We start from the raw sequence: 21,969 nt of genomic DNA on the forward strand, positions 1-21,969 counted from the left end.
CCCGGGGCGGTCTCCGATGAGGATGCGCTCCCCCGCGCCGCGCATCGCCCCGGGCGCCCCGCTCCCGCTGCTCCGGAGTGTTTAAGAAAAAGGAGTGCTGGGAGGAGGAAAAAAATAACAAAAAACCCCAAAGCCGGAGAGCTGCCCCGCAGGGCTCGTCGCCGGTGATCGCTGGCGCCGAGCAGGGCTCGGTCCGCTCCGGGCGCCGGTACCGCGGGGGGAGGCGGCCCCGGGGAAGCGGCGCTCCGGCTCCGCCAAACCGCATCGGTTTCGGGGAGGGGAAACCCGCGGAGGAAAGATCCCGCCCGGACGGGGAAGCTGGAACTTGCAGCCTTCCCGTAGTCCCGGCGCTTTCCCATCCTGCCCAGCTCTCCCCTTCTCTCCTGCTTGGGGGATTTCTCGGGGAGTTTCACGGCCCCGCAGGCCGGTGCCGCCCGCTGCGGGGCTGGAGCTGCGTACCTGCCGCTGCCAGAGCAGCCTGGGCAAGGGACAGCGGCTTCCCCGGCACAGAGGACAGCTGGGTCTCCCGTCTCCGGCTGGCGAGCGGGGACACGGCTACAGAGCTGTGAGGGACCCGCTATAGGATAGTGGAGGATGGGAGATTTTTAGGGGCCTCACCTCCTGTGTTTCCCGGTGACCTTGGTACCAGGGGCAGGAGCACTCCCAGCCCCTCCATGAGGCATCCTCGTCACCAAGTATTCTCCTCACACAGATGATGTGGGTGATGCTGGGACCAAGGTCATGTCATTTGGGAATTTGTTAGAAGGAGAGAGGCCACAAGTTAACACAGGTACCTCACCACCCTGCCAAAATCCCGTGGGAGTTGGAAACAGTCCTGGAACAGCCCTATTGTATCCCAGTATAACTACACTCGGGCAGGAAAGCATTGGTACCATCACAGCTCATCCTGAAACAGCTCTGACCCTCCCACCCAGGAAGGCTGAGCTGCAGCTGGGAGGCACTGGGCTCTGATGCCTCCATCTTTGGCTCTCTGGAAGGTCTCCGAGCAGCTCCAGCCAATTTTCTGGGTAGCCAGATCCATTGGACCCACCTCGCCAAGACAGCAGCCCAGCAAGGACTGCAGCACGACCAGGAGTTCCAAGCACTGCATGCTGCTCATCCTGCCTGTGCAAACCAGCTGTGCAGGGCAGTAGATTTTCCTTACGCAGCCAGAGGAGGTCAGCCCTGTGGGGTGGGAATACCATCCACCAGCACTGCTAAAAACTGTGTCCCTGTGCAGGGCACCTTGCTTATAGACTCATACTGCCCACCCAATTTCCTCTGATCAGAGATGCAGGAGCAGCTGGGAGGGAAGTAGTTCCTTCCTAGATGTTGCCACCCCCTGGTGTTGTTCCTCTTCCTCCTTCTCCTCCATGCGAGGAGGAGTCTGGAGACTGCCTTACCTTGGAGCTCTCGTGCACAGTTCCCAGCTCGGTCTGTGAAGGATCAGGTTTGACAACTGAGCCAACTGTGTAACACTGAGGAAGCTGCAGCAGAGTGTTGCTGCTCATGATTTACACATCCACCAGTTTCCACACATGTCACAGGTACTGGAGCCCTCCTGGCCCAGTGCAAAGGATGGTCACCAGATGAACCAGTAAAACACGCAAGAAGTATGATCCAAGTCCCCTCGCTCCCAAAGCACACCTTCACCACGGGCAATTGGCCTTACAAAAGGTGGGAGAGTATTTCAGGCAGCTCCCTGCAGCCTCTGAGGATCAGGGTTTCTATGATTAGGTCAGCAGGGGCTGAATTAGGTGCAGCAGCCCACATCAGCAGCTGAAAGGAATTAAGCCAGAGGAGAAGCAGGACTAGGCTTTCTCCTTCTAGTTATAGGGTCTGCAGGCAGCCAGGTGTTGCAAAATCTGGGTGGTCTGGGAAAACTGCATTAAGCAGAAGCTGTCAACCAAATTAACAAGGCCACAGCACTGGTAGAGGGGCTGCACATCTTCCCCAGCCATCACCCCACTGGGGCTGCCCAGCTGTCATGTTTTGTGCTGGTCCCCACTGTTCACTGCTGGAAGGAGATCAGCAGCACTCAGCTCCCAGGGCAGGTATCCACAGTCACAGCACCTGACACGGCTCCAGATAGCAGCAGATCCCTCCTCCAACATCACCTTAACTCTGCCCAGTGAAGCAGATGCAGAACCACACCGGGGCAGGGAGGGCTGAACCCAGAAGCAGGCACGTGGGAGACCAAGGAAGAAGGTGGCTCTGAGCCACCTCCCCTAGGACAGGAATCAGTGGGCCAGCTAGCCAGCATCATGCAGGGGCCTTTAATGCCTGAAGCCAGCTTGACCCAGAAGACAAACACCTGCCCAGCACCAGAGATATCCCTCTACACCACTCATCCCTGAAAGGACCACACCTCCCTCTCCTTCTGCCGCCCTCACAGCCCTTTATAGGCATCAGCTGCTGCACACCCAGCTGGGCTGGCCAGCCTGGCAGAGAGGCAAGCCAGAAACCAGCCCACATCCACAATGCTGTCAAATAGGTGATAAAATCCTCTCCTTTCCCCACTGAAATCCCCCAAACTAAGCATATCTCAGGTAGAGTTAATTGCACAGAGGGCATAAGGAGAGAGGTGTGGAATAGCAGCCATTGGGCTTGCTTAGTTATAGGTTGGTCTTTGTCCACTAATGCTGATAAACACCCGGGGATTTATCAGGGCTTCCCTGTGTCATGCTTTCCACCACAATGTACCCTGCCATGGAATAAAAGCCATCATCCCCTGAAAGAGGATACACACACTGCTTCCCACTGCCATCAGCAGCTCTGGGAAGCCCCATTCTCATCAGTGTAATTCCTCCTCTTCCTCTGACTCCCCTTGCCCTCTAGTGCTCCAGGAGGTACCTGGTCAGCACAGTCTCCCCAGCCTCCCAGCTGAGTCTTTGATGGAACAGCAGAGACACAGGAGGGACGGAGAAGGGATGAGCAGAGAAACCAGGCAGCAAAGAGAGCATCTCAGGGGAGCTCAGGTGTGATGGTGAAGGCAGGCCAGGGTCCAGTTCAGACAAGAGGTCATGGAGGAAAGTCCAGTGGTGGTGCCACTTGGTTCAGAGTCACAACATCAGTATCTGAAAGTCATGTCAGATCGATAGGACTTGCCCTTGAATCACTAAATTCAGCAGGGAGCACAGAGATGAACTGAATACAAACCAGCTCAAACTTTTATAGCTTGGGATTTATTTTTTTTATTCCCAGTCCAGAAGTGCTGTTGTTGGACTTTAATAGAAACTGAAGCAGCCACTACAGAACCCAAAACAGGGCAGGAAAACACACCAACTTGATTTCTGGGTGAGAGACAAATCCAGCTTAGCACAAACAATGGAGTTGAAGGGCTTTTCATTTCCCAAGGGGCTCATCATAAGTGGCTAAACCTACTATTTCTGAAGCCCCCTCCACAGAGCACTGCAGAGCGAGCAGCTCAGAATTAATAAATGCTTTGACGTTTGGCCTGTGCATCAAAACAAAGCTTCTCCATGGTGTGGGGGACCTGCTGCTAACTCAGGAAGCCCATGAGATGTAGAAAATGGTAGGAAAGAGAAGACAGCCTTGCACCAGTCATTCCCAGAGCCTGGTTTATTTATTAATCCCAGAGCAAGGAAAAAAATGTCCGAGCTGAATCTGAGGCTGTGAGAGGTTTCATGGGGTAACCAATGACTGGCTATTCAGACAAAGTTGTGGCAAGACCCAGCAACAAGAATCTGACAAGAACAAAATTTGGGGGAGATAGGAGGAGCCAGGTTTCAGTAGGAAGGGCAGGTAACTGGACCCTGTTACACTTTGCTCATTACAGCTGAGCGGTGGCTGATGCCTGAATTTTGAAGGCACTCTCATGGCATAGGTCTGCAAGGAAAAACAATCACATTAGAAGGGGCCTAAACTTTGCTCTTTCTTGACTTTTTGAGTTCTTCAGTGCTATTTTTTAATCATTCATGCAGCTGTAACTCCACACAAGCTGGGACTGAACATACAAGCAAGGAGAGAAGTTTTTTTTGGCTTATTCCATTATGGTGATTTCTACTATTTTGTGAAAATTAGGCTTTTGCAGGGCTGCAGATTGAGGAAGCTCCAGCCATGGCAAGCTGCTGTTCTTCTGCAGCAACTCATCCTGAAGAAAAACACAACAGTGAGTTTCTACTAACTGCTCAGGGATTTGTTGCTCAGGGTGTCCACAGAGGCTCACCCCTATGCTTTGCAAGGCTTGGGGAAGCACAGCACTTTGACACCACCGTACAGAGGCCCACACATGAATGAGGAATCGATGGTTAGGACCAAATCCAGGAGATGACATCAAACCTCAGGCTCCCAATGACTGCAGATGGAGCTCAGTTGTTCGATGACTCGTTTCCTCTGCACAGGACGCTTGTCTGCTGGTGACACTTCCAGTGGTCTCTTATTCACAGAAGCCACGCTCTGTCTCATGGTTTCTGCCCTGCCAGACACAGGGTGGGGGAGCATGTGGTGGGGTGTGTTAAGCAGATGATCAAGCCTACAATTTTTTTGAAAAAACCCCACACTAGTCATCTGCAGAAACAGGACAAAGCCACGCTCGAACTGCAACATGGAAACCTTGTGGCCCAGAGCCCATTTTTCCGGAGTCTTGAGCCAGATTGCTAAGAGTGAGGGTGTCTAGGAGCCACAAATAGTCACTTAGAGACTTCCTTCCTCAGTCTTGGTTATCATATCCCATCACTTCCAAATTCAAAAAAGTGACTGTTGATATTGTAGGCAGTGGACTGAGATCAGCATCAAGATATGTGAGGGGAATGGCTCATGAGGCTTAGCAAGCTCTCCTTGCACTCACTGCAGTGACATGTGCAGTGCCATCTGGGATATGTGCTGATCCCACTACTCTGTCCAGTTTATTTTTCTCTGTTTCTCATACACTGAGCTGTTCTGCCAACATGGAATATCAGGAACTCTAAATCTCTCATCACAGACTCAAATTAAGCCACCAGGAGGCATCACACTGTGCTAAACCTCCATCAGAGAGGGTTGAGCTTGGCCCAAAGCACTTGGATGTTTTGGCCAAATTAAACTCCACCCTTGCAGCTCCATGTCAACACTTGTGATCACAGCCACAGTAACTGGGTGCTGAGAACAGCCTGTGAGCTCCTGAAAGAGACAGCACTACTGGGGTGGAAGCATCCTGTCCTCTCCAGCTGGCTCACCCCAGGGCCAAAGCACACTCTGAATTACCACTGAGGGCTGCAGGGCTCCAAAATAGCACTCAGACACCACCTTAGCAAGAGATCTGCTGCAAGCACGAAGACCGTCAGGTTTTCCTCTACATATTTCAAAAAAGCCCATGAATGCCACAGGATTTGTCTCCAGCATCAGCTCCTGCAGCCCTTCTATCACTAAAGCCTGCTGATGTCAATCAACTTTCTTGATTTAAACCATCAAACCAGAGAGCAGGGAGGTCAGGAAAACCTCAGGGCTTTATAATCAGAAAAGAAACCCAACCCAGCCAGCTGGAGACTAGCTTTTAGAAGCTCACAGCTCTTAAAGGGGGAAGCCCGAGCAGCCCAGGCTGGAGGTGACCACTTGCTTTGTTTCACCAGCAGTGTGGTGTGGTACCATCCCAGCACAGCCTCTGTGCAGCATCTCAAACTCTAGCAATAGTTTTACAAGGAGCAGGTTGTGTATTTGCTGTCTTTAAATACTTCCCTGTTAATGGAAAAATATAATTTCAATTAAAAATAGCCCTTTGGCCAATGCTTTTCACTTCTTTCTAAATTCTCCCTGGATTTTTTTTCAGTGTCACCACAAAAAGAAAAAATTAAAGAGTTTTCATAATTTTGGGGGGTTCCTCCTTTTTTTTTTTTTTTTCCCCTCCTGCTCTTTTAATCCTCTTTTTCCTCCTCGCAGTGAAATACCGGAGAATGAATCATATCCCCGCGGGGGGAGTTTTAACAAAATGTTTCATTTTTATCCTTCTTCCTTTCCTGTTGTCCCTCCTGCTCTCCCTGGAAGTTGCCCGAGTCGCCGGGCGGCAGCGTTGCAATCTGTCAGGCGGACAGACGAAGCGCGGCTGCATCTCACCGCTCTGTCTGCTGAGAGGGTCAGGAGGGGCAGATCACTTAACACTACACCTGTTTTATGAATAATAATACAGACAGTTTCGCTGGGTTCCTGGGAGGACATTTTCCCACCAGGATAAGCTCCGCATATTGAACAAATTAATGTCTTTAACTCGTTTGACTCTGGTTAGCTCGGCTGCAACGGGAAGCTCCAGTGGTGCCATTGGAGCAGGGGAAAGACCAGGGAGACCTTTGAGGATCGTTTGTTAGAGTGTGTTGTGCTTTCTTTCCCCACAGGTTCCAATTATGAAACTGTGAAATTATAAATTTGGGGTCGAGGAACCTGTTTCCAGTGCAAAAATATGGGGGGGGAAAAAAAAAGCTTGAGAATGGGATCCGTGAAGCTTCAGGAAAATGTAAGTTATATATGAGCAGAAGGTTTGGGTCAACCCAAAATACTCCACCAGGACCAAAATGAAACACTTTGGTTCTTTTGTCAGTGGCTGGACGAGCTCAGAAAACAAACAAACAAACGACAACAACAAAAAAAACACATCAAAAAACTACTTTTAAAATTACTTTAAAAATTCAAATAATTCAAAGAGTTTCTTTTAAAGATGGTGGAATGAAACATTTTAATTAAAAGCAGCAAGTTTCTCTAGGTCTTTCCTTAGCAGGAGCAAGAAGAATCAATACCTGTCCTGTCTTGGCCAAAGGACTGTGCCCATCAGCACAAGCAGTTATATCCCCAGTGACATTCCTGCCCTGATTTGGTCCCTCAGCCCCATCCCAACTGGACCTGTGACCACAGCAAAAGAGGGCACTGCTCTGCCAGCTCCAATCAGTGCCTCGCTCACATTATTTTATTTGTTTTGTTGACTTTTATTGAGAATGAAAAAATAATTTAAAGCAATTATCTGTACAGGGGGACAAGGGAATGGTTAGCTGGGGAGAGGACCTGTGGCCCACCCCTGGACAGGCCAGGGAGGGTTAGAGGGGGTGATTTACAGCTGTACAAAACCACGACAATCCCACTGAGGAGGAGAGGAGGGTGAAGGACATCTCTGGAGCTCTCACAGGCTCAGAGAAGAAGGGCAGGAGGTTGTGCAGGGACATGGGGGGCCAGGGGCTGGCCAGAGAGGGCCCAGACCCTCAAGTGACTTGGAGGGGTGTCTCCAGCATCTCCATGAGAAAGGTGTCAATGGGGGTGTCCCCAATCAGCTTGAAGAAGAAGAGGTGCTCCAGGCACTTCAGCCCGATGGACCGCAGCGCCGGCAGACGCAGAAGGAGTTTGGCAAACCTGTAAGTGAACAGAGTCAGAGGCATGCTGGAAGCACTGGCCACCCTCTCCCACCTATTTCCAGGCCTGAGGCAGACCAAATTCTCTCCAAAAACGCTTTGGGGTGTTCTCAGTCTTAGATTCCCCTATGCTTTCAAGGTAAGCATTTGTTTCTGTATGTGTGGAGGGAATATGCATCTTTCCAAAAGAGAATAGCACTTTTAGAACTTAATTAAAAAAAAAAGGGAAAAAAAAAGAAAAAGAAGATACATCCAGATTCTCCCTCCAAGACTTGAACATCTTAACATCTTGCAAGACTTACATCTCCATGGTGCCATTTAAATCTGTCTTCAAATATCCCCAGACTCCGAGAGGGAGCGCAGCCCCTCAGCAGTGCCGCTGCCAGTCATTGCCTCCCATTTGGAGGCGCAGCTGGAAGGGGGTGCAGCTGGCAGCCCGTTCCCTCTCCCCACGGCTCACAGCGCTCTGTGGTGACAGCGAGAGCCAAAAATCGCAGAGGATGCTGCAGCCGCATCGTTGACTGGCGGCGGTGGGGACAGACCCAGCTGCCGGCGCTTCGAGAGCTCGGCCAGCAGAGGGTAGGATTGGATTGGAAAGCAAGAGAATTCCATCTCGCCAGCACCCTGAAGGCTCAGGATTAGGGCACTGGGGCTCAGGCAGAGCTAGCACAGACACCCTGCCTCAGCCTCCTCTTTCCAGGGTGGGTATGGCGCTGCCCCGCGCTGCCTGCCTTGCCCGGGGGCACTCACCGCCCTGGCTGCTCGGGGTACTTCTGCTTCGTGTAGGCTTCCAGCGTGGCATAGACCTTCTCCCTCAGTGACTCCACTTCTGAGGGGCTGGACAAACCCTTGGCATCTGAGAGAAAGGGAGAAAATACAGGTGGGGAAGAAATCCCTGCAGAGAGGACCTTTCCACTGCCAGCAGAGTGACTGGGTGGATGGGTGGGAGAGGACTTGGGCTCTCTTTAATCATGTACCCAGGGACTGAGACAAATCCTGGTCTAGTGGAAGGTGTCCCTGCCTATGGGGGGGGGTTGGAATGAGATGATCTTTAAGGTCCCTTCCAACCCAAACCATTCTAGGATTCTATGAAATCTGTCTGCAGTCCTGATCCTCACTGTCACAGCCCTCCTACTTGTGACCTGCCATGGCCCAGAGGGAGTGCACATCACCTGGCACTGGCCTGGGCCTCAGGCTTACCTGGGTTAAACAGGACAATGGCTCGCAGGCACCCCAGCTCCGACTTATCCATCTGCATGTCCTTCATTTTGGACACCAGCTCTGTCAAAACCCTGCATGTGGGGGACATGGGTGGGCACACAATCAGAGACAGGTACAGAGAGTAAGGCTGGGGGCTGAACAGCATCTGGGACAGGCACTGGGAATACCCCCCAATTCCTCTCTGCAGGAAGAGGCAGCTCTGAGGGACAGCCATGTCCCACGCTGCTGTTCTACATGAGCAGCAGCAGCAGCATCCAGGGACCCGAGTGTCAAATTCACTCCTGTTCTCACTTTGCTCAGCATGTGGCCCCTGTGCTCTGTTTGGACTATGGAGAACAATTTGCACTCACTTGAGGAAAAACCACATGGGTTTTCTCCACTTTTTACTGTGGAAAACATGGGCACTGTCCCTACATGTGCTAGTTGTGTAAGAGTGGTAAGTTAGGGTCCTGCCAGACGGAGAGCAGGCATGGCAGGGACAGTACACATGCAGTTGTTACATGACCAAGTTGGGGTTTAAGGCTTTGCCACCAAAAGCTCTTGGTGATCAATATTAGATCTAGATACATCTACAGCAAACTCTTGAGAGAGGAGCATTCCTCACCCTGCACACCCAACCAGAGATCTGCTTCTGCACCTGCAAATCCCTTTCCAACATGCCTTTACCCCATTCTTTTTTTTTTCAGTCCGTGAAGCATCCCCTCCTCATTCTAAGCTACTTCTGCCCCAAATCACCCCAGTTTGCTCTAGTTCTCTTTCAGGATGTTTCCCTTTCGGAGGGGAGGACAGAGCCAGCCTGGCCACCACTGCTAGGGGATGACAAACAGGCCACATACCTGTCGAAGATGGAGCCCACCCCAGCACTGTGGGCACTGCTGCGGTGCACGTGCAAGCCTGTGGCCAGGAGGATGCCGTCCTGCACCGACACGGAGCGATGAGAGAAAGAGGCAATGAGCAGCTCATTCCAGCCTGCAAGAGGAGGTGTGCAGGACACATGAGGCAGTTCAGCCAAAAAAATCATGCTCCACGTGGAGCAGGAGAGCTGGTTTCTCCCTGCTGGCTTCAGATTCGCCTCAGAGAGAGATGGAACCCCAGGTACCAATTGCACCCTTGCCAACACTGCAAGGGGTGGCAAACCCCTTGGAAGCATTTGGACAATGCTCTCAGGCACATGGTGGGATGTGGTCCTGTGCAGGGCAAGGAATAGGACTTTGATGATCCTTGTGGATCTCTTCCTACTCAGGATTGTCTAGGATTCTATGACCTGTACCAGCAGCAAGGAAGATTCAGAAATAGGCTCAAAGGGAGGGAAAAAAAAAATAAAACCAGAAAAGATCTTGGGTTTTCCTCCTAAAAACCTATTCCTAGCATCAGCAACCCCTTTACATCATTTGGCACATTACACACTAACATATGAGTGTGCCTCACTCATGGTAAGTTCTGCAGTTACAAGAACTGCATCAACCAGGCACACTTTTTTTGCTCTCCCCCAGTGCTCCATGTCTGCACGAAGAGGGGAAGAAGCAACAGCTTCCACTACCCCATTCACAACCTCTGCCAACCATTCACTGTGGCTCAGGGTGGGTTGCTTGCCCTGTGACAGCAAGAATGGATCAGCTCAGGATTTCACATTTGCCACCCAGCCTGGCTGGATGGCACAGAGCCCAGAGAAGGGACAGGGGTACCGGGAATAGCTCCATAGGCCACAGGTGGAGACAATACCTGCCCGGAGGAGAATGACTTGGTCTTCCAGCGTCAGGTCAGAGAAGTGGGGGATTCGCTTGGCCCACTCGACGAGTGTGAAGAGCTGCTTGTCAGCTGCGTGGCATATGTTTGTGACAGGGTCATTTGTCTAATTAAGAGCAATATCAAAAGGAAAAGAACAGAGGAAAAGAGGAGAATTTGTCAATGAAAAATCTCTGCTAACCACTATCTGCACTGCACACTGTATCGGATCGAGTTAACGATACTCAAAGCCACAAGTAGAAGGATCAAATTGCCAATAATCTCAGCTGTGTGCTGTTGGGAGGAGGAGATATTTGTTACTACTATCCCCTCTACAGCCAGCCAAATCAGCTGGTTGCCAGACTTTTCTGTTTGCTTGCTGCTCTTTGCAAAGCAAGTCCTGCATGGCAGGCTGCAGTCCTGCTCCCCAGGGCATATCTAAAAGCCATCAAGCAGCCTCTGAACAGGCATAAGCAGCAGTTTTATCAAAACCAGTAAAACCACAGCAGTAAACCTGCTGTGTCCAGCTCCATTCCAGTCTTGGGCAAACAGTGTCCAGGGGCATGCAACTGTGGAAGCCAGCACAGGGCTCAGATGCTCCAACATCCAGCCATTGCCCTATATACTCATTGAAATTAAAGGGAACTGGGAAAAAATGCTTGGAAAATATTGTATAGGCTGTTTTCTAGTTGTCATTCAGAATGGCTTCAAAAGAAAAATTGTTGGTGATTTTTAGGTGGTGTGAAGCAAAAACCCCTTGCAAAATGCTGGCTGTTCACGTGGGGTTTGTCTGTTCAAATCACACCTCAAAGTCTCTCATCTCAAGCTGCAAGTGATGTCAGTGCCCCTTACCGAGCTCTCTGTGGTCATGTCACTGTATGCCTCTGTCTTGGGTTCCACTGCCAGCTCAGCTTCCAGGATCCTCTCCACAGGCATGTCCTCGCTGCCATTGCTCGTGGACTCGGCCTCATTCTCGCTCCGCTCCCTGCTCCTCTGCCTCTCCTCCTGCACAGCTGTGGGACAGAAACACGGCTCCACATCCACAGCAACACTTACCTGCTCACAGTGGGCACCCTTTCCTCTGGGAGAAGGGATGAGAAAACCCCACAGGAGGGGGAGAACAGAAAATAAATGGATATTTCAGATGTACAACCATTAAAATGGCTGTTCCCGCACCAATAACTCTGAGGCTGCCTCCAGATTTGACAAAGGTCAAATCACAAAGGTTGTGATTTCTAAGGTATGAAGCTCCAGAAAAGAGAGGAGTTGATACCTCCAAGTGGCAGCCTGGACTCAGTTGTCACTAGGTGCTGGAGGAAGCAGGAGCAACCCAGCACTCACACACAGGTTTGCTGTGCTCCCAGTGTGCTTCAAACAGTCCCACAACAGTCAGAGCATCCAGCAGCAGGGCTAGACAGTCCCTCACCCCCAGCTTGATCCACACAGACTGCTTGTTTCATTCCCGAGTGAAATCCTACACAGCCTGGCCCAGCCCTGGTGTCACCTTTCCATCTACCACCTCTCCTGTTAATGCTCCCCACTAGAAAACACCTCAGTGCCCCAACACCTTCTCTCTCTCCTCCCATCTCCACACATTTTCCAAAATATCTGCTGACTGAAGGCACAGAATCATGAAATTGTCTTCAGATCTCAGCTATTAACTCCCAGGCCTGTTGTGTGTGTGTAAGACAGGTCAGTACAGGACATGTGTATGTTTTATGCCAAGTCTTGTGTGCAAGAGAAGTCTTGGATGTACATTTTCACTGGAGAAATCTCAAAGGGAAATAAGAAAACCCTGCTTAGAAAAAAGAAGTGACAAGCAGGAATCATATTGGTTTAGCTCATTGCTGGGGAGAAATGTCCCAAAACTAGTCCTGCTATCATCACTCCCCTAATGTGAGTAGGAGCTCAGAGTGCCTTGCATCAGCCTTGCCTTATCCTGGCTTATCCTTATGTGCCAGCCAGCTGGGGGAAGCGTTTGTCCTCTTTAGGGTAATGGATATGAAGAAGCTATGGAAGTGCTTCTAAAGTCACCAAATCTTAGTGGAAGAAAGAACATGGCGAGGAAATACCAGTCCCATCACTCAGCCTCTGAACTCAAGCTGCAGTCTGTCCCCAGTTTCTGCAGCTCCCGAAAAGCCCCTGTGATTGCTGCAGCCAAACTCCCACGGGATCCATCAAGATCCTGGGGTTGAAATTTTCACTCTCTGCAAAGGGAAGTTGCGTTGACACCCTGGTTCTCTGAACCATTTTGCACTCAGCTGGAAGGGAGAGCTATACCTGGGATTAGGTTTTTGATTCCAGCTTGGCATTTCACAGTCCCCCACTGCCCTAAGTGCTTGAGGCAGCACAGCTTTGATGATGCTACAGGGAACAAGATGAGGCTCAGCTCATGTCCAGTGTTACAGATACTTCCCCAGGCTCTGCCCTGCGTAGTCTAAGCTCCTGCACAGGGAGCAGCTTGCATGTTCCACAGGGGGACACATGGCCTCCAAAATGGACAGCTACACTGCCTACTAACACTCAATCCTGGAGGCAGCACAGTTATTTTATCTTGGAAAAAATGAGCTTAAGCACTGTGCTAGTTTTCACTACCTAACCTGGCATCTGTTGGTATAATCTGGGAGACAATCCAGCCCAGCAGTCCCTGCTCCACCCAGGGGACAGAGGTGGACAGATAAACAGCCATGCAGTTGGGATTGCCTTTCCCTGCAGCAGAGACTCACTTGGTGGGTTTTACAAAGACCTTCATACTCTCCAGAGCTGGGTGGGAGAGAGGTAGGGCTTACAGGACCCACTGCAGACGCACGTCTCCCTCAGCAGCTCTTGGAGGCTTTCTTCAAGTCAGTACATAGTCCAATTGCCTCTGGTCAGATCCCTGCTCCAAACTAAACCTTTGAGGTGGTTTGGGCCAGAAACAGTTCTTTGGGGGTTGCAGTGAGTGTGTGGAATATGGAAGAGGCTCCCTGAATTGCTTTCCATACAGCTCTCTCCTGCAGCACAAAAACACTGCACGATGTGAGCTGTTCCAGAGCTCATCTCCAAAGGTGAGGTTGAGTGGAAATGACAGAGAAGTATAAAATAAGAGATAGGAATAAATCATTCACCCTTATCTTCTAGTACAAGAATTAGGTGGTGACACATGAAGTCAGCAAATCAAAAACAAAATAGGGGTCTGCTCTTCACACAGTAGGCTGTGTGAAGACAAGTAGGCTGCAGGACCCCTCACTGCCAGGTGCTGTCCACAGCAAAGGCTTAGAGGGGCCAAGGCAGCCAGCCCATTAAAGTCACTTACTAAAAGAAAATTTGGGTTAACATCAGTTAATAGGTTCAATAGTCACCAGTAAGTGTATTTAGGTAGGAAGAAAAATACAGTGTAATAGCTTTCCCATCAGTCTCTTCCCTTATTAGCCCCTCTTTCCTTATGAGGAAAAACTTCTTCATGGAAATGGGTTGTCAAACACTGGAACAGGCTGCTCAGGGAAGTGGCTGAGCCACCACCTCTGGAGGTATTTAAAAGATGTTTAGATGTGGCACTGAGGGACATGGTTTAGTGGTGAACACTGCAGTGTTGGGTTAATGGTTGGACTCGATCTTAAAAATCTTTTCCAGCTGGAACCATTCTACGATTCTTTTTTCCTTTATGTAACAAGGTCAGTAACACCCTAAAGGTGTCAGTGTGGGTTTTTGGAATGCACCGGCCTTGGAGGGCCACCAAAAGCCAGTTTTACCCTAATGAATGTAAGGAAAATTTCTACAAGCCCATTCCTTGCACGAGCCCCCTCATACCTTCCCTCTTCATCCCCATGGCGAGGCACTTCTGATAGCGGCAGTACTGGCAGCGGTTGCGTTGGCGCTTGTCTATGAGACAGTCCTTGTTGTCCCGGCAAGTGTAGATCAGGTCCTTACGGATTGTCCTCTTGAAGAAGCCTTTGCAGCCCTCACAGCTGTACACCCCATAGTGCTTCCCTAGGGAAGGAAGGAGAGGCCATCAATGGGCAAGCAGGTATTTGCCTTTCCTTCCACGGTGGAGGAGCTCGAACAAACCCCAGAAGTGAAAAACACTGACTGCAGGGTATCACCTTAACAGGCCTGAGTTGGCTTCAATGGCTCCCTGCAGGAATAATGACCAGCAGCAGTCAAACTATAGGACCATTGCTTTCCTGTTGTAAGGAGGGACTGCATCCCAGTGGGATGACGTGGAGCATCTTTGCTGCAGTGCAAGTGCAGAACAGCCATAGATAGCAAATGGGGCACACTGGTATGGAGGGGTCTGCAATGCACACCAGGCTGCAGGTTACTGGGGTAGGAGAGAAAGCCCAGACACAGCCAAAACCCAGCTAACACAAAGCACAGGTAAATGAGAACACAGAGATTTGATATATTTACCTTTGATAAACAGGGGCAAAATGTAAAATGAGATTATACAGATAAGGGAGAAGAGCATGGCTTTTAGGTTTGCTCTCTTTTGGGCACAGTGCAACTATTCTGCAATACAGACAGCCTGGCCTTGGGTAAGCCAGACCCAGCTACAAATCCTGCAATGCCAGTTTGGCCCCAGCGAGCCTCTGCACTGTTCACTCCTGCACAAGCCTTGCTGCAGAGCATCAGGGGAGTTCTCACTGCACAAAGCCTTCTCCAAGAAAGAACACCTCCTACCTGAGGACCTGTCCCCACAGATGGCACAGATGTGTTTGGCTAAGGATCCTGGACTTGTAGATGGATAATTCATGTTCCCAATCCCTGGGAGACCCGGCAAGGGCTTGACATCCTCTGAGTTGCTGACATTGTTCAGGACATTGAGCTGCAGAAGCAGAAGGCACAAGACAGGTTAGAGGGTCGAGACACATATCTCAACGAAGCCATCCCCAAATGGAGCTGACCCCTCCCTTGCTGCTCCTACTGAGCTTGTCCCACAAGCTTATCCCCAGCAACTCCATGAGGCTGCCATGAGTAGACAGACATCCTCTGGTGAATCCAGATGGAGGGATTTGAGCAGTTGCCTGGTAGCAGATATTGCCTCTCACCGTGGCCTGATGCTGTAACCAAAGCTAGGACTAAGCAGAGCTGGAAAAGGGCAGGCAGCAGCCTCAGCTGCTCAGTTACAGCCTCCAAGCAACAAAGCTGGTGGGATCCTCCTGCCTGTTGCCTTAGAGAATGCTGATCACTGGCTGCTTGCAGATTTGAGCTATAACAGCTTCGTAAGGAAGAGCTTTGCAGCCAGGCAGTTTGTTGCAATTAAACTTGCACTGATGCACGGGTAGAGAAAATGTAATGGTGTTTAAAAAAAAAGTAAAAAATTTAAGTTGGTTAGCTCCCCTGCCTCGTGATATACAAATCTGCATATACACATGAAAACATGGCTTTTTGGTTACTCCTTGGGACTTGGGTTCCCAAATGCTACCACAGGTTGCCAAACGGAGCAGATTTGGGGTTGCCAGATTAAAAAAAAAAAAAAAAAAAAGAAAAAAGGAAAAGAAAAAGAAAAAAGGGATTGGGCTGAGCATCTAAAAATCAGCTGCAGTGAGATGCAGGCAAAGGACCCAGAGCCCCCAGGCGAGATCCCCAGGAGCTGCTTGTGGCTGCTGAAGTTAAAGGTTACAAACCGACCTCGATTAGAGACCAAAGCCTGATGTTGCCCAGGGCTTTGTTTTATTGCTGTTTGCTTTGGAGCCACTGTTGGCAGGGCAGGGAGGATTAAGGGCCATTGAGCACGTCTTGTCAAAAGCTGTCTGGGCAGAGCAATGTCTCTCCAAACCCACTATCAAATCATCTTTCCCATTGTCAAGCATTGAGGGCTGGGGGTTGTTGTTTCATCATTGAGTTTGTTTCTAACACTCATCCCAATTTAGCAGCTAAAATTCTTCTTCCCAGCAAGAGGGCAGAAGCAGGGAGAGAAACAAGGCTTTGGATGAAGACCCAGCTACTGCCTTCATTACAGTCTCCATAATATCTAAACCATTAGATTTCATATGCTGCAAGTTTTCCATTTGCTCCAAGAAATTGCCCATTTCCCATGAAAAAACATAATAAATTCCACAGGAAATTTCAGTAAAGAACAAGAAGGGTTCATACCATTGGGATTTTTGAACCTGTCATTAGAAAAATAAAAAGGTGAAGCCTGCTTTCATTTTCCCTCACCACTGTCCCTTCATTCTCAAAGCTTCAAAGATCTGATAACATGGAAAATACAAATTAACCAGGAAAAATTAGGATCCAGGTTGTTTTGTTTCACTGGAAAATAATAGTGCATTGGGAAAAATTGCCCAGAGGAACAGAGGTTCACTCTCCCCAGCAGAAACTCCAACCAGACACTGACAGCTGTAAATCCTTACATTTCAAAATCTGGTCCAATGAAAAGAGAAATAAATGCCTTTCCTCCCCACAAGTGTCCAGCCACCTTTTTTTACCCTGTAAACATCATTTTGGCAAGATGCTGAGCCAATAGGAACTTTTTATGGTTTAAAATGTTGCTCAGAGCTTGGGTACTATCTTTTCTTTCTCTCTGTGTGCACTTTGAGATAATAAAAGGGAGAGAGGGTGTGTAGAAGGGGGACACACAGGGCAGTTTTAGCCATCACTGTCCTCAGAGCTTGACTCCTGCAGGTTAAGTGCAATCATGTATGATATCTGGGACAACTGCTTGAACCCAAATCCATTAGCTGCCTCCCTGCTGAATCCCCAAGGCCCAGCTGTCTCCTTGCATTAGAGGCAACACAAATGAAACCTTCTCCTCGAATCTGGGAACCTGGCGTAGTGCCCAGACTGGGGAAACCACTTCCCAGAGCATCTCCAACCCCAAAGGAAAGGCTTCCAAGCAGCCAATACTGCCACCATTTCCACAAGCACAAAGTGCCTGCCCTGGATGCTGTGAGCACAAATATTGTCAGGTCAGTGGGGAACAGTCAGGTGGTGCCAGGGGAAGAAGGATGCCCAGCATGCCCACTGCAGATAGCCCAGACCCACACAGGAGTTGAGGATGCTGGGGAAGGGTAAGTCAAACATGCCAAATTGTGCTTATACTCCCTCAGAGCTCTTCAGTTCCTCCCCACACTATCCTCTCCCAGCCTTCCAGGCAGTAGGAAGAGCTTCAGACAGACTGAGGAACAGCAGCAAATATGTGGCAGAGAGGGCTCAAGGACATCACCTTGCTCCTTCTTCAGCAGGAGCCATGAGGCTCTTGAGCACTTCCTATCTTCAGGTCCCACCATTAAACACAAAGCCTTGTTGATAAGAGGCAGAATTTTCACCCAGATCTGGACTCCCAGAACATTTCAGCACTCCATTAAAATTCCACACTTCCACCCTGATCCCAGCCATGCTGGAAGTAGTGCCAGGCTCTTGGAGAAGCACATCTCTGCCCCATAGAGCCACCCTGTGAGGCTCCTAGCCCATCCATGGCTCTGGGGAGGCACCGGCCCTAACATCTGGTTCCCCTCCCCTCTGGAGGGGAAACCTCAGCACCCACATGAGCACAGGCAGTAAGGGTGGGAGTGCTTCATTTTCCTTCAGGCCAAGTTTATATGCAACACAGAGTAGGTGGCCAGCATTTAGCATTAACATTTGTCTCTTTCTGAAAAATCTGTCTCCTTTCCAAATAATGAAATGAAGCAGATATCCTTTTGCAGGAAGAAGGGGAATGCTTCACACGCTGCAGCCCTTGGCTATCCTATTTCCACGTACAGTAATGATGCACCCTGCAATAGATGCAGTGGAGGGGAGCTGGACTGCACCCACAGTGAGGACAGACCTGAAAATTAGCTTTCCCTCCTTATCATGTAGTGTATTTTGACATATATACAGGTGTCTTCTCTGTGTCTGTGCCGGGGGATTTATGCAGAAAGATTCACATGCTGGAAATTGTTCTTTACAGCCGATCTCCCTGAGCGGCCAAAACACACCAGATTCCCCTCCAGCCAACCCACTCTCTCAGGTTTTGGAACTTTACCCGGTCTGAACACTGAACTGCAGGGAAGCAAGTGTGCACATCTGCCTACCTGCGGGCTGGCGTGAGTCACAAAGTTCATGCCCGGGGCCGAGGACAGAGCGACGGGGTGTGAGCCGATGGAGGACGCGATGACTCTGTAGGGGGAGCCCAGCGCGTTCACCGGGGACCCGATGGCGTTCATGGGCGACGGCAGCGCCCGGGCGGCGTTCGCAGGGGCCTCGAGGTAGTTGTGGTGCCCGTCCACTGAATTTCCCGTGGAAAGGCTTGATGACAGGCTCACAGATGTGGAGCTGGCATGCACAGGGGAATCTACAGGGCGAAGCAGAAAGATTAAATACACTATGAGTGTGGCTGACCAGACAGCAGTCAGCTGCCCAGCTGTGGTTGTGTCAACTTAGATGCTGGCCAAGGCTCAAAGCCATGCAAACATGCCTTATGTTATAAAGGGAAAAGAACAAAATGTTAGTTACAGTACGGGAAATAGAGTTACATACAGCAACAAAACATAATTTGCAGGCAATGCTTAACAGCCAAATATTCCTTCACTGCTTTGGTGCCTCAGCAGTCTTGGAAGAAGGTACCGCCTGCCTGCCTCAGGCTGGTTCCTCTGAACTATTCTCTGAGGTCCCATTTCTTTTGTCCAAACCATCTCTAGAGACAGCACACATCTGAGACCATGAAATCCCCACCGACCAGGCTGGAAACTCCAAATGCTCCCCACGTCTTGTGAAGCACCTTTGCTCCCTGCAATGGCTCTGGCATCACACTCAGCAGGCTCTTCCCATGGCTCAGCTCTTCCCCTTCCTACACACTTACATCACCACTGTGCTATTCCAAATGTTCCTCCCGCTCCCAAAGCTGGTTGTCAGCATCTCCAGTCAGAGCTGGAGCAACACAGGACAGAAACTGCCCATGACACAGCAGAAATGCAGATTACAGGACAAGGTACCCACAAAATATTTTGTCCATTATCTTCCCTCACTTATACAAGACAGAGCAGAGGCTGTGGCCACACAGACATGGGTGGGCAAACAGTCTCGCAGCCACAAGGAGAGAGAGTTTCCTCCTTCCACACTAAAGAGTTGCAGTTCACATCACCAAGCTGAGCCTCACATGAGGTTCATGAGGTCAATGTGCCCCTGAGTCCCTCTGAGGAAGAGGTGGCATAGAAAAGCAATATAACCTTGGTCATTGCCACTTCTCTCTGAGGCCAAACACCTCAGCCAAGGCCTTAATACTGTCTTCTATAAGGTCAGTCTCAGATATTCAGAGGATATCTGGGCATCAAGTGCCCACTAGTCCTGATGGGTTATGTGTGTAGCTGCATTTTAAGGATTTACATGACCTTTTCTCCCTCCCCTAGAATTTACCAACCCCACTTAGCATTAGCTGTCATTAACATTTCCATGAACCATTATTTCTCTGATGGTTTTTCAACACAGGAGATCATTCCCTGGAGTAGCAAGGCAAAGATGTTGTGTGGGAAGGTCACACAGTTGGTTTTCCATGGCTGGCACAGAGGATGTTTGCTCCCATTGCATTTGCAAGTAAGGCAGCACTTTGGTGGTTTGTTTGTTTGTGTTTTTTCCTCCTTTTAACATTATTGCAAAGTTATTTACGTGACAGTGTTTGTTATTCTACCTGAAGTAACAATCAAATCTGATTCAAAGGGAAGATGCACAATAAAGACGGGAAAAGGTCAGCTTGCTGAATAACATTAAAGACATTTGTCAGAGTCAAAGAGGACTCGATCCACCGTTATCAACCCACTTCAGACTTAATTCTGCAGAGGGAGGGGGAGAAAAGGTCTTTGTCAATTCTTGCTTTGGCTTTTTGGATCAATTCTCCCAGTGGGAAAGCGATGTGCAGCAAGAGGAAGTCGGCTTAATGACAAAAGCAGAAGCCTTGGAGGCAGCAAGGCGGTCTGGAGGCAGGGCCGGGGCTCCTGCCTGCTGCCACAGAGTCACCCCACATCCCCCTGCCACCGTCATGGAGACACATGGCCTGTTTTCTGTTGGTAGACAGCAAAATCCCTACCTTGGAATGGCTTCCAAATGCAAAAGCCTGAAAAGCCTGCTCACTCCAGAGACAGCTGCCAGGGTGCCTTTAGGAGTGGGCAGAAGATGTGCTGTGTGCCTGCCCCCCCCCTTACCTAAACAAGCACTCAGCTCACAGAGGCACCTCAGATGTTTCCTGGGGCTTAAAAGGACCATCCTGACTTGTGCCATTATCAGCTTCAGAGAAAAGTGAATGCATTTTTCATCACCTGTGAGTAGTCTGGTACCATAACACGCAGTCCTCCCCAGCATCTGTAGCACAGGCTTAGAAAGAATTTGTTTTTATGCCTCTTTAAACAACTAGATAAACAACATCGCCTTTGAGGATTCTCCAGCTTGGAAAATAAGTCATTGAAGGGGAGATTGGGCAGAAATCTGTCACACCAGGACAGCTAAGGAGAAGAATGATTCTTCATCCTTTGCCATTAACACAGAAAAGGGCATATTTTGAAAGTATTATGCAGAAGATTTAAACCAATAAGAAAAGACTCCCAGGAGAATTATTTAACTGTTTGCATTTATGCCAGACTTTACAGAAATGCTGTCACTCCTAAGTTTCTCCATTAGAACAGCTTCAAGTCTCATAAGGACCAAGAGCAAAGCTTTCATCCAAGGACACTGCTGGCCAGGGCAAGCCCCATTGTGTTCTTGTGCCAGTGCCAAGGGGCAACTGTTCAAGGGCTATGTCAGGGGAATCCCCCAGTACCTGAGATGGGATCAAAGGTCAAAGTCAGGAAGCCTGGAGGGCTTGTCTACCTCCCTCACCCCAGCAATGAGACACCAAAGAGGAAGCATGAATGCATGAAGGAGTGTTTGCTGGTGAAGATGGACAGATAAATGAAAATATGAAAATATCTACTGGAGAGCACAGAGGTGTAAAGCCAGGTTCTGCCAGGGCCTGATGACACAAACCAGAGTTAACATGTTTGGATCCAGAGTGCCTCACCTCACTGTCCTGACAAGGCTCTGACAAACCCATTGGTCAAAGCTATCAGTGTTAACTTTCCACTTACCAATGAACAACTTTATCCTTCTGTTATAAATTCTAATACAAACCCCAGTCAGAAAAGCAGAACAACAACAACAACAAAAGCCCACAAACAACAAAAAACTTTAACTTCTGGCCCCTTCCTGGGATAAGTTTGCCAAGTCAGTCCCCAGGGAAGCAAAAAATGCATTCTCCCGCACCTGGGGAAAACTGTCCTCTCAGCTTCTCATTTTCAAGCTGGAATGCTCCAAGAGGGATATAAGAAGTGACTGTTACCAGGTTATCAGCTTGTGAGAGGAACAATTTGCACAGCTGAAAGAAGGTGTGCAGGAAGAGCCATGCCAAAGCATCCTTGACACTGGGATTACTTATTCCTTGAGCTGAGTACCATCAAACTTGCTTCAGTTCAAAGAAGCCAGGGAGGCTTGGACAATGAGGACAGCTGAGATTGCAAGTCTGATTCACTTTGAAAGAAAATAGTTCAACGAAATGATCTGCAGGAAAATATGATGGTCTGTGTCCCACATCTCCCAACAAAAAGCACCCAGAAAGGTCTTGGGTTCACCGGGATGGAATGGCTTTTCTCAAGGTATTTTCTCCCATCACTTGGGAGACAGACAGACGGCAGTAGAGCCAGGCCAGAGTGGAGCTGCCAGAGGGAAGCAGAGGGACAGAGCAGGGTGGACTGGGGAGACAGGACTC

General features: G+C 49.6%; 1 protein-coding gene across 4 annotated transcripts in view; it reads right to left on the reverse strand.

Moving 5' to 3' along the window:
- Positions 1 to 6,880: 6,880 nt before the first annotated feature.
- RXRG (retinoid X receptor gamma) overlaps positions 6,881 to 21,969 on the reverse strand; it is a 48,036-nt gene continuing 32,947 nt past the window's right edge. For all 4 annotated transcript variants that reach the window (XM_027694655.1, XM_027694656.1, XM_027694657.1 and 1 more), the window contains 9 exons: positions 18,272 to 18,531; positions 14,934 to 15,078; positions 14,064 to 14,243; positions 11,127 to 11,287; positions 10,272 to 10,401; positions 9,386 to 9,518; positions 8,529 to 8,620; positions 8,079 to 8,184; positions 6,881 to 7,329 (listed from right to left, as the gene is read on the reverse strand). In XM_027694655.1, the coding sequence (XP_027550456.1) occupies positions 7,182 to 7,329; positions 8,079 to 8,184; positions 8,529 to 8,620; positions 9,386 to 9,518; positions 10,272 to 10,401; positions 11,127 to 11,287; positions 14,064 to 14,243; positions 14,934 to 15,078; positions 18,272 to 18,531 (1,355 nt within the window). In that variant the 3' untranslated portion in view covers positions 6,881 to 7,181. The remainder of the gene's footprint in view (positions 7,330 to 8,078; positions 8,185 to 8,528; positions 8,621 to 9,385; positions 9,519 to 10,271; positions 10,402 to 11,126; positions 11,288 to 14,063; positions 14,244 to 14,933; positions 15,079 to 18,271; positions 18,532 to 21,969) is intronic.

Source organism: Neopelma chrysocephalum, unplaced genomic scaffold (genome assembly GCF_003984885.1).
Source record: "Neopelma chrysocephalum unplaced genomic scaffold, ASM398488v2 Primary Assembly neopelma1_98, whole genome shotgun sequence".
Classification (NCBI taxonomy): Eukaryota; Metazoa; Chordata; class Aves; order Passeriformes; family Pipridae; genus Neopelma; species Neopelma chrysocephalum.